The 15,995-nt window shown below is 29.9% G+C and overlaps 1 protein-coding gene and 1 long non-coding RNA gene across 2 annotated transcripts in view; one reads left to right on the forward strand and one right to left on the reverse strand.

Moving 5' to 3' along the window:
• Positions 1–11,508, forward strand: part of LOC142241985 (uncharacterized) — a 50,202-nt gene extending 38,694 nt beyond the window's left edge. Inside the window, exons 14-16 of the mRNA XM_075313893.1 lie at positions 381–638; positions 3,127–3,981; positions 6,868–11,508. Of these exons, the coding sequence (XP_075170008.1) occupies positions 381–638; positions 3,127–3,981; positions 6,868–7,925 (2,171 nt within the window). The 3' untranslated portion in view covers positions 7,926–11,508. The remainder of the gene's footprint in view (positions 1–380; positions 639–3,126; positions 3,982–6,867) is intronic.
• Positions 11,509–14,639: 3,131 nt separating this feature from the next.
• Positions 14,640–15,952, reverse strand: LOC142238810 (uncharacterized). The gene is made up of 3 exons (XR_012722823.1): positions 15,633–15,952; positions 15,204–15,567; positions 14,640–15,139 (listed from the first exon to the last, which is right to left on the reverse strand). It is a non-coding gene; the product is annotated as an uncharacterized LOC142238810 (long non-coding RNA).
• Between the last annotated feature and the right edge of the window lie 43 nt (positions 15,953–15,995).

The raw sequence follows: 15,995 nt of genomic DNA on the forward strand, positions 1-15,995 counted from the left end.
TGTTTTGGGTCTCGTTTCCTTATATTTGCACAGTGAATGTCTTGTTTTTATGGTCGTCACATGCTTGATAAATGTTATCCCTTAGGGGGACATGCTGGCTGGCAAACAGTACACCTAGACCATTGTTGTTCTTTTAACAGCTTTCGGACAGTTAACAACAGCTTATATTGATATCTAGAATCGTTTTACTCTTCTCTCTACCCATATATCTAAAAACTGTGCGAGGTGGGTATGTGTTTGTGGATATGACACGCCTCGTTTACTTCTTTAGTCCAAGGTGTGAATATGATTCCCTTCGTAGGCAAAAAACTGATTTTTTAAACTTTTATTTTTTATATATATTTATATTATATTTTATATTAATTTATATTTATATATAGATACGAGTTCTTCATATAACAACAACATCAATAAACAGAAAGGTCACAAAAACGAATTAACATCGGATGAAGATGATAAATCGGAAGAGGATAACTCCAGTGATAATGATGATTCTGAGGAAGAAGACAGCAGTGATAGTGATGATTCTGATGAAGATGATAGCGATGATAGTGAAGATTCTGAAGAGAAGAATAGAGATGACAAGTCTATATCAAAATCTTCTCATAAATCAAATAGATCGCAGCCAATGAAAAAAAGTAAGTTAAGTTTAACTAAATATATATGTATTAGTATAAGGGGAGGCATAAAAATTGGGACATGCCCATTAACATGTCACTTATATATAAAATCGCATAGGACTGTTTACTTTTACAAATGAAAAGTGAAACCTAGAGAAATTTGGCGATAAGTTAAAAGGCCACATATGGTCGGATATTTTCTTATATTTGAAAATGTTATGCATGCAATAAAGTATATTTCTTCAAAAATTTCACTTCGTAATTTCTACACATTTGAAAGCTAGCGTGATTCTAATAAACAAACTGATGAATGGACAACTTGTAAAATTTAATCAGAAGCTTAGCTTCATTCACTAATTCATAAAATTTTAATTGGGAACGTTTAAGAAATTCAAAAAGGCCCACAAAACATTTTTTTAATCTGGACGATGTACATAAGGGTTACCACAGTTGGTAGAATTCTACCAAAAATTGCAGATTTTTTTAATGTTTGGTAGATTGGTAGAATTCTTGACGATTTGGTAGATTCAAAATAAAATAATAAAAAAAAATTGACAAAGTTTCCTATTTTTTCTATAGAAATAATAGTTTGACCAGAAATAAAATTTTGACAAAATTTTCTATAAAAATAAAATTTTGACAAAATTTTCTATAGAAATAAAATTTTCTATAGAAATAACATTTTGACAAAATTTTCTATAGAAATAAAATTTTAACAAAAATGTCTATAGAAATAAAATTTTGACAAAATATTCTATAGAAATAAAATTTTGACAAAATTTTCTATAGAAATAAAATTTTGACAAAATTTTCTATAGAAATAAAATGTTGACAAAATTTTCTATAGAAATAAAATTTTGACAAAATTTTCTATAGAAATAAAATGTTGACAAAATTTTCTATAGAAATAAAATTTTGACAAAATTTTCTATAGAAATAAAATTTTGACAAAATTTTCTATTGAAATAAAATTTTGACAAAATTTTCTATAGAAATATAATTTTGAAAGAATTTTCGACAGAATTAAAATTGTGATAAAATTTTCTATAGAAATAAAATTTTAACCAAATTTTCCATAGAAATAAAATTTTGACAAAATTTTCTATAGGATTAAAATTTTGACAAAATTTTCTATAGAAATAAAATTTTGACAAAATTTTCTATAGAAATAAAATTTTGACAAAATTTTCTATAGAAATAAATTTTTAACAAAATTTTCTATAGAAATAAAATTTTCTATAGAAATAAAATGTTGACAAAATTTTCTATAGAAATAAAATTTTGACAAAATTTTCTATAGAAATAAAATGTTGACAAAATTTTCTATAGAAATAAAATGTTGACAAAATTTTCTATAGAAATAAAATTTTGACAAAATTTTCTATAGAAATTAAATTTTGACAAAATTTTCTATAGAAATAAAATTTTGAAAAAATTTTCTATAGAAATAAAATTTTGAACGAATTTTCGACAGAATTAAAATTGTGATAAATTTTTCTATAGAAATAAAATTTTGACCAAATTTTCTATAGAAATAAAATTTTGACAAAAATTTCTACAGAAATAAAATTTTGACAAAATTTTCTATAGAAATAAAATTTTGACAAAATTTTCTATAGAAATAAAATTTTGACAAAATTTTCTATAAAAATAAAATTTTGACAAAATTTTCTATAGAAATAAAATTTTGACAAAATGTTCTATAGAAATAAAATTTTGACAACATTTTCTATAGAAATAAAATTTTGACAAAATTTTCTATAGAAATAAAATTTTGACAAAATTTTCTATAGAAATAAAATTTTGACAATAATTTTTAGAGATATGTTTGTACGAATTTATTTCGGCATAAGCCGGCTATCGTGGAAACCTTTTTTTGGAAGGTTTAAGTATGGACCACTTTTGGATTTAGTTAACTGCCTGAATTTATTCTGATAGTTTTGCTGCAAGTAGAGGATGCTGATGAGGAATGTGGTAATTCCGAAACGTGCGTCCATCCAACCATCTTGCAGTCTATAGGGAGTTGCACATTCTTTTCCTCTGTTGGTTAAGCTACACTTGTAGTTTAGTCAATGCATGGGTTTAAGCTGAAATCAGAAAACAACAATAATTAAAGAAAAAAAAACCAACAATAACAAAACAAAACGAAATAAAATTTTGACAAAATTTTCTGTAGAAATAAAATTTTGACAAAATTTTCTATAGAAATAAAAATTTGACAAAATAATAAATAAAATGTTGGAAAATTTTTCGACAGAATTAAAATTGTTACAAAATAGTCTATAGATATAAAATTTTAAGAAAATTTTCTATAGAAATAAAATTTTGAAAAAATTTTCTATAGAAAATAAGATTTTTTTAATTTGATAGATTGGTAAATTGTTCTTCAAATTTTGGTAGATTATTTTTGGCACGAGTGGCAATCGTATGTACTATCCTGTGTTCATTACATTCCTCATTAATCGGTCCCAATAATTAATTATTATTTTTTTATTATTTCATTTAGAAAACCAATTAAAAGGTATATCAAAGAAATCTGCCGTAAAGGAAAGAAATTTGGATGATTTCTTTAATGAATTGCCTAGTGTACCAAACCCTAAAAAGTCGGATACATCTAAAGATAAGGAAAATCCACAAATAAATACGATGTCAAATCATAATAATGCGTCTATCCCTCGAATGCCCTTACCAATGCCAAATCCACAATTTTATATGCCACCTCCTAGTGGATTTCCACAGAATAATGGACTGCCACAAATGAGACCGCCACCATCGTACAATAATAATGCACCCATACCCCATAATGGACAGCCACAAATGAGACCGCCACCATCGTACAATAATAATGCACCCATACCCCTAATGTCATTACCAATGCAAAATCCACAAAGTTTTATGCCGCCTAACGCAAGTAGATTTGCACCACCCAATAATGGATACAATAATATGCCCTATAACCAACCGAATAATTATCAACAATTTAATAATAATGGTTTTCAACAACAATTTAATCATCATCAACATTTTAGACCCAATTTGGTAGGTCCCCCCAACAATCCCCATATTCGACCTAACATGCAGCAACATTTTGAGCAAATACATTGGCAAAATCAACATGCACAGCAACAAAACTCAGCGTCCTCGCAACAGAAACAGAAGGCTGCAATGCCAAACAATGCAGAAACTAAAAAAAATAGAGATGGAAATAAAAATAAAAAGTCATCGAAGTTAGCAAGGGGTTCGCAAGTCGAGAAACCCCATAAAGAGTGTAAAGATTTAGAAGATGGTGAAGGTGTTGAAATTAAAAATAAACACTCAACATCCGGAGAAAAAGTGCATCTGGCACATTCAATGAAAAAAAGTAAGTAGTAATAAAGTCGAACACATTAATAACGGTCTTTGGGAGTTCTTTATAACTGCAAAAAAATATTACGAAAATTTTTACAATTAAAAAGTTGATTGAAGTTGAAAAAATGTTCAATTATTAAATTAATTTATACAATTAACTTTTTAATCAAGATAGAAGCATTAAATTAATCAAGTCAATGATTGAAAATGTTTAAATTTTTAATTAGAAAACTATTTAATCAAACTTGGAAGACTAAGGCTATGGTCACACTTGGCAAATATTTGATATTTGATCGAAATGAGCGTCAAACATTTTTCCAGAACCAATTTCCAAATATCTGGATACGATTTTTGGAAAATAATCCTCCCGTGATGTTATATATCCAATATAAGTTAAAAATGATTGCTAGTTTGTCTGTGTGACCGATTCTTGTTTGATTTCTTTCAAGCATTTGCCCAGTGTGACCATAGCATCATAAGTCACATAAAAAGTGATGGATTTTTTTTTTAAATTTTTAAATAAAAAATTATTTCAAACAATCAATTTTTTTAATCAAACTAAAAATAAAGTCAGATAAGAAAGTAATTGAAAATAGTCACGTTTTTAATTCAAGAAATTAATTGAGTTTTGCAAACAACATTAATTAAATTTTTAATTGAATCATTAAAAAAAAATTGAAATTTTCAAATCAAATCAATGAATTTTTTAATAAAATATTTTTTTTTATGCTCAATTTTTATACCCTCCACCATAGGATGGGGGTATATTAACTTTGTCATTCCGTTTGTAACACACCGAAATATTACTCTAAGGCCATAAAGTATATATATTCTGGGTCGTGGTGAAATTCTGAGTCGATCTGAGCATGTCCGTCCGTCTGTTGAAATCAACTAACTTCCGAATGAAACAAGCTATCGACTTGAAACTTGGCACAAGTAGTTGTTATTGATGTAGGTCGGATGGTATTGCGATTGGGCCATATTGGTCCACTTTTACGTATAGCCCCCAGATAAAAGGACCCCCAAATTTGGCTTGCGATTGCTCTAAGAGAAGCAAATTTCATCCGATCCGGCTGAAATTTGGTACATGGTGTTAGTATATGGTCTCTAACAACCATGCTGAAATTGCTCCATATCGGTCCATAATTACATATAGCCCCCATATAAACCGATCCCCCGATTTGGCTTGCGGAGGCTCTAAGAGAAGCAATTTTCATCCGATCCGGCTGAAATTTGGTATATGGTGTTGGTATATGTACTCTAATGACCATGCAAAAATTGGTCCACATAGGCCCATAATTATATATAGCCCCCATATAAACCGATCCCCAGATTTGACCCCCGGAGCTTCTTAGAGGAGCAAAAGTCATCCGATCCGATTGAAATTTGGTACGTGGTGTTAGTATATTGTCTCTAACAACTATGCCAAAATTGGTCCATATCGGTCCATAATTATATATAGCCCCCATATAAGCCGATCCCCAGATTTGTCCTTCGGAGCCTCTTGGAGGAGCAAAATTCATCCGATCTGGTTGAAATTTGGAAAATGGTGTTAGAATGTGGTCTCTAAGAAACACGCAAGAATTGGTCCATATCGGTCCATAATTATATATAGCCCCCATATAAACCGTTCCCCAGATTTGATCTCCGGAGCCTCTTGGAGGAGCAAAATTCATCCGATCCGGTTGAAATTTGGAACATCGTGTTATAATGTGGTCTCTAAGAAACACGCAAGGATTGGTCCATATCGGTCCATAATTATATATAGCCCCCATATAAACCGTTCCCCAGATTTGATCTCCGGAGCCTCTTGGAGGAGCAAAATTCATCCGATCCGGTTGAAATTTGCAACGTGGCGATAGTATAAGGCCGCTAATAACAATGCCAAAATTGGTCCGTATCGGTCTATAGTTATATATAGCCGATCCCCAATCACACAAAAATTGGTCCATATCGGTTCATAATCATGGTTGCCACTCTAGCCAAAAATCTACCAAAATTTTATTTTTATAGAAAACATTGTCAAAATGTTATTTCTATAGAAAATTTTGTCAAGATTTTATTTCTATAAAACATTTTGTCAAAATTTTATTTCTATAGAAAATTTTGTCAAAATTTTATTTCTATAGAACATTTTGTCAAAATTTTATTTCTATAGAAAATTTTGTCAATATTTTATTTCTATAGAAAATTTTTTCCAAATTTTACTTCTATAGAAAATGTTGCCAAAATTTTATTTTGTCAAAATTTTATTTTGTCAAAATTTTATTTCTATAGAAATTTTAAACTTACTTATATACGTATTTAATCGGCCTTTTTAGTTTAATATATACCACGTATGGACTATGTGTTATATATTACGGTGTTAGGAAGTTTTAAGATACCTTGCCATCGGCAAGTGTTACCGCAACCCAAGTAATTCGATTGTGGATGACAGTCTTCAGTAGAAGTTTCTACGCAATCCATGATGGAGAGTTCATAAGCTACGGCCTGGCCGAACTTATGCCGTATATACTTGTTTATGCTGTCATTTTCGTGATTGAAGACATTTCAATTAAAAAAAATAATTGGATCTGATTGAATCAGATTTTTTTTCGTGTGTAACTGCACAAAAACAAAATATCACGAAAATTTTTTCAATTAAAATTTTAATTGAGTTTCAAAAAAAAAATCAATTGAAAATTTAATTGATTGAATAAATTTTTTAATTGAAACAAAAATCAATCACAAAAACTAGTTATATCAATTAATTTTTTAATTAACTTTTGACTACAAAATCGAAAAGTCGAAAGAGAAATTGTATCAACTTTGTACATTAGAACAATCCTATAAACTTTATTTACCATTTATAGCAATTTTTACTATACTAACATGTATTTCCTTTTCCTTTTGTGTTTAGAAAAACAAAAGCAAAATGATGCCAAAGTATCTAAAGCATTAGTCAAGTCGATTGCTGATGACCAAAATAATAAAAACCCCAATGAAGCAATTGAAGAGAAAGTAAAACCGCTAACAACCAAAATCTCTTCAAGACAGAAGAAATCTACAACAGTCGGAAACGCGGATAAAAAGGAAATACCTAAAGAGAATGTTATTAAGAAAAACGAAACGGATGGTCAACATGTAGCCAACGTAGTCAACGATATGAAAACATCAGTTACTACAAATAGAAAACAAAATATGAAGACAAATTCAAATGATTTGGAAGCACAATTCAAACAAATGGCAGGTTTGAAAACCTTACAAGCCAATGCTACATCTCTTGTAGAGATTGGCAATTTAAGGAAGGGGAATCCCAATATTAATGTAGGAATTACAACTACAAAAACTACAACTAATAATCAAATGAGTATGATGCCATCGACAAGTAAAGCCACCTTGTCAATGGAACAACAATTTGAACAGTTGAAATCCAAGAATGGACAACAGCGCAAAGATGGTTCAAAGGTCGATGTTGCTACACGCTTTGCTACTAGCTCTTTGAGTCAACCAAAGGCTTTCGATGCCATATCGCTACAAAATACCAGTTCGACCAATTCGAGCAGTACAACAAATATATTATCAACGTCTGTAATGTCTCCAACTTCGACAATAAAAGAGCATACAGGTAATGTAATTGAAATAGGCCAAGGCTCTGAAGCCACTCGTTATAATCCACCAATTGCTAAACCTTCCATGCCGATAACTTCAAGCAATCAGCCAGCTGCTGTTAATACAACAGGAGGCACCACAATGTCGGGCCGAAATATAGAAACGGTTCCAGGCACTTCAGCTAATATGTCATCTCAGACATCACATCAATCCACCACAATCTACCCGACATTGACTTTACCTTCGACCACAGGGCTCTCTATCAATACTCGTCCAACAGCATCTTATAATCAACCACATCGCCCAATTAGAAATCCATCCTATCGCTTTGAGGAAAAGAAAAAAGACTCATGCGTTATTGCTTAATAAGTATTTCACTATATTTTTTTTATAACATTTGCTCGACAAAGCAAAATTTAAGTGATATCGTCTACAAGAAAACATGCACACACACAAAGTCTGCTTTTAACAGTCTGGTATCTGCCAATATATACACTCGCAGAAAAAAGTTTGCAAATGGCGTTTGCTATGAAGTCTTTGCAATTTTTGGTTCAGCAAAAAAACAATTGATCAAATTTGTCGATTTGCTGCCTTACTGGAATTTCAAAAACGAAATTCCAATTAGTTTTAAAATCTATCTATTATTCAATTTTACGGCCGTTTTCATATTGCTCCGTTAGGCTATCAGTTATCAAATTAATTTAGAGATATTTTCGTTTCAGAAAATCTTTAGGCATTTATATTCCTAACTGACATATGAGACAGAATTACATGCATATCCGTTGTACGGCTAAAAAGTAGGTTAGCTAACCTTGCTTTAACGTAGCTTCATGAAAAGCATGAAACACCTTACCAAGGTTATTTAACCTTGCTTTAACGTAGCTTCATGAAAAGACTTATTCCTGATATAATTCAATGACAATAGCCACCACATAATTTTTTTTGTGTAGCAGGCAAAGATAGCTTTTTCTCGCAAACAGTCTTGTTTTGCAGATTTTTGATGTTTATAGCAGACTTTTCTTGTTATTTCTGTTAACATTTTTTTTGAGTAAAGTTTTGATTAATGAAGAATTCAGAATGCCGAATTGCCTTAAGTGACCCACATTTGAAAAAAAAATTCTAAATTTATAGCAATAATTGCCTTAGCAATTATTGCTATAAATTTTTTGGCAAATTTTCAGACTTTCTTAATGTAAATATAAAAAAAATTGTTGTGTTTCGGTATTAATTCAAAAATTTTGATTTGTCGAGTAATTACACTTGTCCTATACTTGGACATTTACTAACTAGATAGGGATTAGATGATATGGTCAACATAAAGGAAACTGTTACTACAGTTAGGTAGATTTTTAAAGTTTTCTTTTGGATTTATATGGGATATATTTCATAGAACCTGAAAATCCCCAAACGTAAAGGAGTGGTTGTGTATTTTTAATTAAATTAAAAATAATCTACTTGTAGGATCATTTTAACAGAAAATTTAAAATGTTCCATTTCCCAGAGGATAGATGAATTGTCTAGCACTATCGAATTAGTGGCTATAAGCTTTTAGTATGTTAAAGCTTTTAAAATGACTCCTTTTTTATAATTTTAACTTAAAGAGGGTTAAATCCGTCGGATGTCCTCGTAAAAGTGTGTTTTGAAATTAGATTCAATCTAAATTTCTCCCAGGATTATCTATATTCAGATCAATTTACTTCATTAGAACATTTTTGATTGCTTTGAGCATTTTTGAAAGTAGGTTTGTGATGAGAATTGTGGATATTAAAAATATCACCACAAAGTTTAATTAACAAAAATTTCGATTTTATGAATAACCGATATTTTTTACTGCTGTTGTTCCTATCCTATCACTTTGAGATATTAACATGACAATTAATAAAATTGTAGAGTGAAGGAGAAGCCACTGTTTAATCTGATTACAGAGTTATGACAGTCTAACATAATTACCCCTTAAACCGGCCATTATTTTATATTTTGTTTTTTTCATCTGTATTATGGTGAAAAATACGAATAGTGCACAGATGGCGGGATCGGTACTCCTTTGATGGGAGCCCTGTATGGAATCGATTTTCATTTCCATAAATGTGAAAATGCACAGCTCTGTTAAAAATAAACAACTAACATTTTTGAATAATACTTTCGCTCAAAGAACTTTGCAAAAAAAAAAATAATAATTTTTTGGTTATGAAAATATAGAATTTATTTCAAAAATCATTTTCGCATGAGGATAGTACGGATATATAAGTTTCTTAAACATATCACTTTGTCATAAAGTGCAAAATAATAACATGACAATTAATTTGTTTAATCCGATTATGGCGTGGATTGGTTTTCTATCCTATCATAACTGCATAGCATAATAACCCTTTGAGAGGTCATTATTTAAGGTTTTCTTTATCTGCATTATAGCAAAAAATACGCATTGCATACACAGATAAAAATTTCACGAAAATTTGTCCAATTAAAATTTTTATTGAGTTTTAAAAAATAGTCAATTAAACATTTAATTGATTCAACAAATTTTTTTAATTGAAACAAAAATCAATTACAAAAAATTGATAGTATCAATTAATTTTTTAATTGACTCTCAATTAATTTTTTAATTGACTCTCAATTAAGTTTTTTAATGGATACTATCATTTTTGTGATTGAAGACATTTCAATTAAAAAATTAATTGGATCAATTAATTTCGTGATGGAATCAGAAAAAATTTTTTTGGTGTATACAAATGGCGGGTTCTGCACTCCTTTGATGATGGGAGTCTAGTATGGAATTCTCATTTCCATAACTCTATAGTATAGTAACCGTTTATTATGAAAAATATTTAATCATATACTACAATGCGGTACAATGCAAAATGAAAACAATAATGTACAGCTCTTTTAGAGGTTAACTCTGTCAATTTTTTTTTTAACTAAAAACACAGATTTTATATCCAAAATTGAATGTAGAGTGCCTTTGTTTAATCTGCATTATAACAAAAAAAAAGCATTAGAATCGATTTCCATTGCCATAACTGTGCAGTACAGTAATCGTTTATTATGAAATATTTTTAAAATAGTTCATACAATTTTGCGGTAAAAGGCTAAATAAACAGGTAGAGTGAAGCCTTTGTTTAATCCGATAATATCTGCGGGTTATTTGCTCCTTTGATGGGTGGGAGTCTAGTATGGAATCGATTTTCATTTCGATAATTCTATAATACAGTAACCGTTTTTATTATGAAACCTTTTTAAAATAGTTCATATAATTTTGCGATGAAATGAAAAAGGAAAACAGCAAGATCTTTTAGAAATAATTTCTGTCGCTCGAGAAAAAACTCTCGCACAATAAACCTTGACACTGAAAACATAAATATTTCAAAAATTGTTTTCGCATGAGAAATATAAGACATTGTTATACAAGTTGTATAATGTTTTTGTATGGATTTTTTTTTATTTAAAAAGAATATCTTGGCGATATACAACGTAGATTTTAATCGATATGTTTTATACTCTATAAATATATGTATTGGGTTTGGGTTTAGATTATATACTAAATATATAAACTAGATTTTATATTTTATCTAAAATATTTTGCAATGTTTAGAGTTTTAACGTATAGAGTGAATAGAGTTGAATCTCATATTCGCCATGCGTTCATTGTAAACTATGAAGAAAAATATAAATATCTTTTATTTTATTAAAAAAAATATATATATATATATTACAATCCTTATTAACAATATAATATATATTTACATTAAACAGTGATTTTGTTTGATTCTAATGGAAGGTGGAGTAAGAAGAATCTATAAAAAGAAATAAAATCAGACAAAACGAAATGTGTGTTATTTTATAAAAATAATCGCGCATAGCTGTTATACGCAAAATGTATAGTAAGGATATTATATATGAATATGTATGAATTTATATAAATAAATAAATAAATATGTATATGCTTTAACCATTGTTGTTTTTATTTAAAGGCATCCCAATAAACACAAACGTTTGAAAAATACTAAAATTCAATAATTTTTCAAACATTTTTTCAAAGGATTAGGGTAATATTCAAGTTGAGAAATTGTTGAGAAAATCGCGTTCTCAACAAAAAACAGACATTACCCTCAACCAGGGATCCGGAGCGTGGAGCGGAGCGGAGCGGAGCAAGGCCTTTTTTTGCCGGAGCGGGAGCGGAGCGGGAGCGGAGCGGTTTCCAAATGAAAAACCGCTCCGCTCCGAATAAAATATTACTTGAATGAAATGTGTAACTTTGAAATTACACTGTGTAGGTAATTTCAAATTTAGCTAGTACTTAGCGTAGTGTGAGTAAACGTTTAAAATGTACGATATGTATTTTTGTACGTACATACATTGGGGAAAACACAACGTATTTTTTAGTAATTGTTTTCAAAAACGGCAAATGTCAAAATATATATCTAGTATGTGTTGTAAAAGTAACAACAGTACTTTCGATCAATTTCATCCCGTATTACTACAAAGATGTTTGTAATGAACGTCAAATAAATGCAATTAAACGATCTTATTTATATTTAATTTTTTAGTTTTCTACACTGAAAAAAATATTGTCGTGAAGTCAAAGATTCCATGTCTTTAGAATAAGAATGCAAATTTTGCTTAACATGGAAGACGCATTTCTCTAAAATAAAGTTTTTTTTCTTGTCCAAAAGGCAATAAACTTTTGAATGAAGTTGTAATGTCCTTATAATTAAGTGATTTTACTTAAAAATGTGTATCATAACATGAAAGATAAAATTTTTGAGGTAAGGTCAACGTGACTTTAATAATTAAGAAAAATTCTTTAAAATTAATAAAATTGTCTTTAAATTTGTTTCCTTTTTGCATCTTGCCTACAAAGCAAAAAATCGTTAAAAAATAAGACATGTTTTTCAACACTTTATTTTAAAGACGCTTTTTACTTGAAACATAGCATAATTTCTACTGGAAGTCGAGTCTTAATATGGAAAAAAAATAACTCGTTAACTCGTTTTTAAAGGATTTTGATAACAACTGACGAAAAAATCTAAAAAAAATTAAAAATTAACATTTGCTTCCTAGAAGCAAGTACATAACCCCCAAATTTAAAAGAGAATTACGTCTTTAAAGTATCCTTACTTGTATTCTCCGCTTCTTTGGCTCGGAATTAATACCCAAACTGTTAAAGTAGACAAAATCTTTGGAACCGGGCATGCTTTTTTTCATTCACATTTGCTTTACTATTGTACTATATCCTAGCATTCTCTTATTTCTGATATTAATTCTCGAAAATTTAATTAAAATTATGGATAGTTTCAATTTTGGTTGAAAAATGTGCGCATATACATTTATTTTAATTTTTTTCTCACATTGAAAAATAATGACTTGATTTGTATTATTGCATGTTATCTACTTTTTTTGAGAACGAACATTTCTTAAAAACGCTGTTCGAAAATTTATTTTTACAATAAAGGGAAAAAAGCGAAATTAGGTAACACTAGATCTGAGTAAGAATATTCGTAGGTATACCACGGGCTGATTTCGATGGAGGTTGTTGCAAACATAAACATACACACACACATTACAAATATAACAAAACCTCTTCTCTACGTCTGTTGCAAAACAAAAAAAAAACTTTCGGAGAGTAGTTACTTCTACTCTGTGTATAGACTTTCTATTCCAATCAGCGTTGCCGTTTTCGTCCGATCGGACCAAAATTGGTCCAAAAGATTTCTAATTTTTAAATTTGGTCCGATGGTCAGACCAAACAGAATTTGGTCCATTTTCATAAATTTGGTTTCTATCACATATTAAATAGTAGATGGTGCACCGCAAAGAATATTGTCGGGAGGCCAAATATTTCACATGCTTAAAATACGAATACGAATTTTGCTTAGAATAGAAGACGTATTTCTCTGAAAAAGTTTTTCCTTGTCTAAAAGTCTCTAAACTTTTCAATGAAGTCTGTTTGTACTTATATCTAAGTGATTCGACATAAAAATGTGTATCCTAACATGAATGCAAATTTCGTTTTAATGAAGTCAAAATGGATTTAATATTTCTGAAAAAATCTTCAAAATTAATAAAATATTTCAACACATTGTTTTAAAGTCATTATACCCTAAACCACATAGTGGTTAGGGTATAATAAGTTTGATCTGCCAAAAAATGTGCCTACAGAAATATTGATTTTAGACCCCATAAAATATATACCGATCGACTCAGAATCACCTCCCGAGTCGATCTAGCGCTTGGCGTCCGTCCGTCCGTCTGTCCATGTATTTGTTGTTCACAGGATTTCGGTCGCAATTATTAACCGATTTTGATGAAATTTGGTACAGGGAGCTTTTTTGGGCACAAGGACGGACGCTATTGAATTTGGAAGAAATCGGATCAAATTTAGATATAGCTCCCATATAAATGTATTGCCCGATTTCGACAAATGGGGTCACGTTGCACTTTTTTTACTAACCGATCGTCGTCAAATTTAGCACAAAATAATCTTCTGTATCACCCTTTAAGTCTGAAAATTTCATCGAAATCGGTTCAGATTTAGATATAGGTCCCATATATATGTATCGCCCGATTTTGTCAAATTATGTCATAAAACCCTTATTTATCAACCGATCTTACTCAAAGTTGGCGAAATGTAATCTTCTATAGCACTAACTATATGTGCAAAAAATCATCGAAATCGGTTCAGATTTAGCTATAGCTCCCATATATGTACCGCCCGATTTTTCTAAATAAAATAAAACAATTGAACAAATAATACAATGTTTGTACTATAATTTTCTCGAAGAGGAGCTGAGCGGAGCGATTTTTTTTTCTCGGAGCGGAGCGGTTTTTTTTTCTTCGGAGCGGGAGCGGAGCGGAGCGAAAAAAATGGACCGCTCCGGATCCCTGCCCTCAACAGTAAAATTCAACACAATAGCAATAATTTCTCAATTGTAATCCTCAAATTGAAATGCACCGCTACTCAATAATTTCTCAAACAGTTTTCAACGTGAGAAAAATAAAAAATTAGCATTGTTGCGAATACTTTCAAACCACAATTTGTATGAAAGTCAATCCTAGTTCTAACTGAAAGTCAATACTAAATTTCTAGGGATTTTGTAAATTGTATTATTTTTTTCGTTAACAAATATAATAATCTTAAAAATAACATTAATAATATATAAAAATGATAATCAAAATGTAATTATCTTATTAAACGTATTAATAAATAAAACTATGAATACAATTTTAAATATCTTAAACATTTTTACACGTATAATTCCATTTCCTCCATAATGTTGGTGTCAAATAACTATTAATTAATATGTTGGCAATTTGAAATAATTACTATCGAGGAACTTGCTGGCTTGTGTGTTAGAATAGATTCCAGCAAGAGGAAATCACAAAATATCAACCTGATGACGGGATGTAAATTGATGTAATGCACATTTTCATCCAGAAGTTCTTGATATAGGAATTGTTGCACTTTGTTTTAATTGGTTGCACTTTGTAAGTTTTCTGAAAACTTTTCTTTGTTGTTTCCTTCATTGGTTTTTCATCGGCCAACATCTTCCAAGAATATACCATCCAATGATTTTAGTTTTCTGCAAAACAATCGAGTTTTGTGATTTCCATTATGTTTTCATTTCACTTTTTATTTTGACTTACCAATTTGTATTTCTTCCAACTGACCACGTACTTCGTGATTTCCTCAAGAACGTTGGTGTTACAAAATTGTTGTTATTAAAATACTGGCAATTTTCAGGAACTTGATGACCAGATAATTGGAATAAATTTCCAGCAATTTCAATTCACAAAATAACAAATTAAACCGATGATGCGATGTAAATTAAACTATCGATGTGATGCGAATTATCATCCAGTAGTTGTTGATATGGAAAAGCATAAATACCAAGTTTTTTTGGTTGCACTTTGATTTATGGAAACTTTCTCTTCTCGATAAGCCACTACCATTGTTCATCGGCCAGCCTCTTAATGTGTCCAAGAATCAGCATCCAAATATTTTAGTCTTCTGCAAAGAGATTTGAGTTTAGTGACTTCCTTAAAGTTTTCATTTCGTGTTTTAGTTTTACTTACCAATTATTATAAGCAATTTCAATTGATTATTAAAAAATTTCCACATTTTTGTATTTCTTCCACGAACTTTGTTGTCCAAAGTAGTATTAAAAACCATGTGGTTTTTTCGTTGCATTTCAGGGTAGTGTTTTGTCAACGTTTTCTCCAATTATCTACAACACATTTTCAAAGTTTTCGTCAACATTTTGCCAAATTGGTTGTAATTCGCAAACAACTTGAAGATGTATTGAAGATGAGCTTTTTCAAGTCAAGTTGAATTTATGTTGAAAATTATATTTACCCTCAAACTGAAGAGGTGTTGCATTTGAAAAACGCTCATCCTGTGTTTATTGGGATTGGGTCCGTTCGAGAAAAAAATATATA

This window comes from Haematobia irritans, chromosome 5, assembly GCF_050003625.1.
Source record: "Haematobia irritans isolate KBUSLIRL chromosome 5, ASM5000362v1, whole genome shotgun sequence".
NCBI classification, from domain to species: domain Eukaryota; kingdom Metazoa; phylum Arthropoda; class Insecta; order Diptera; family Muscidae; genus Haematobia; species Haematobia irritans.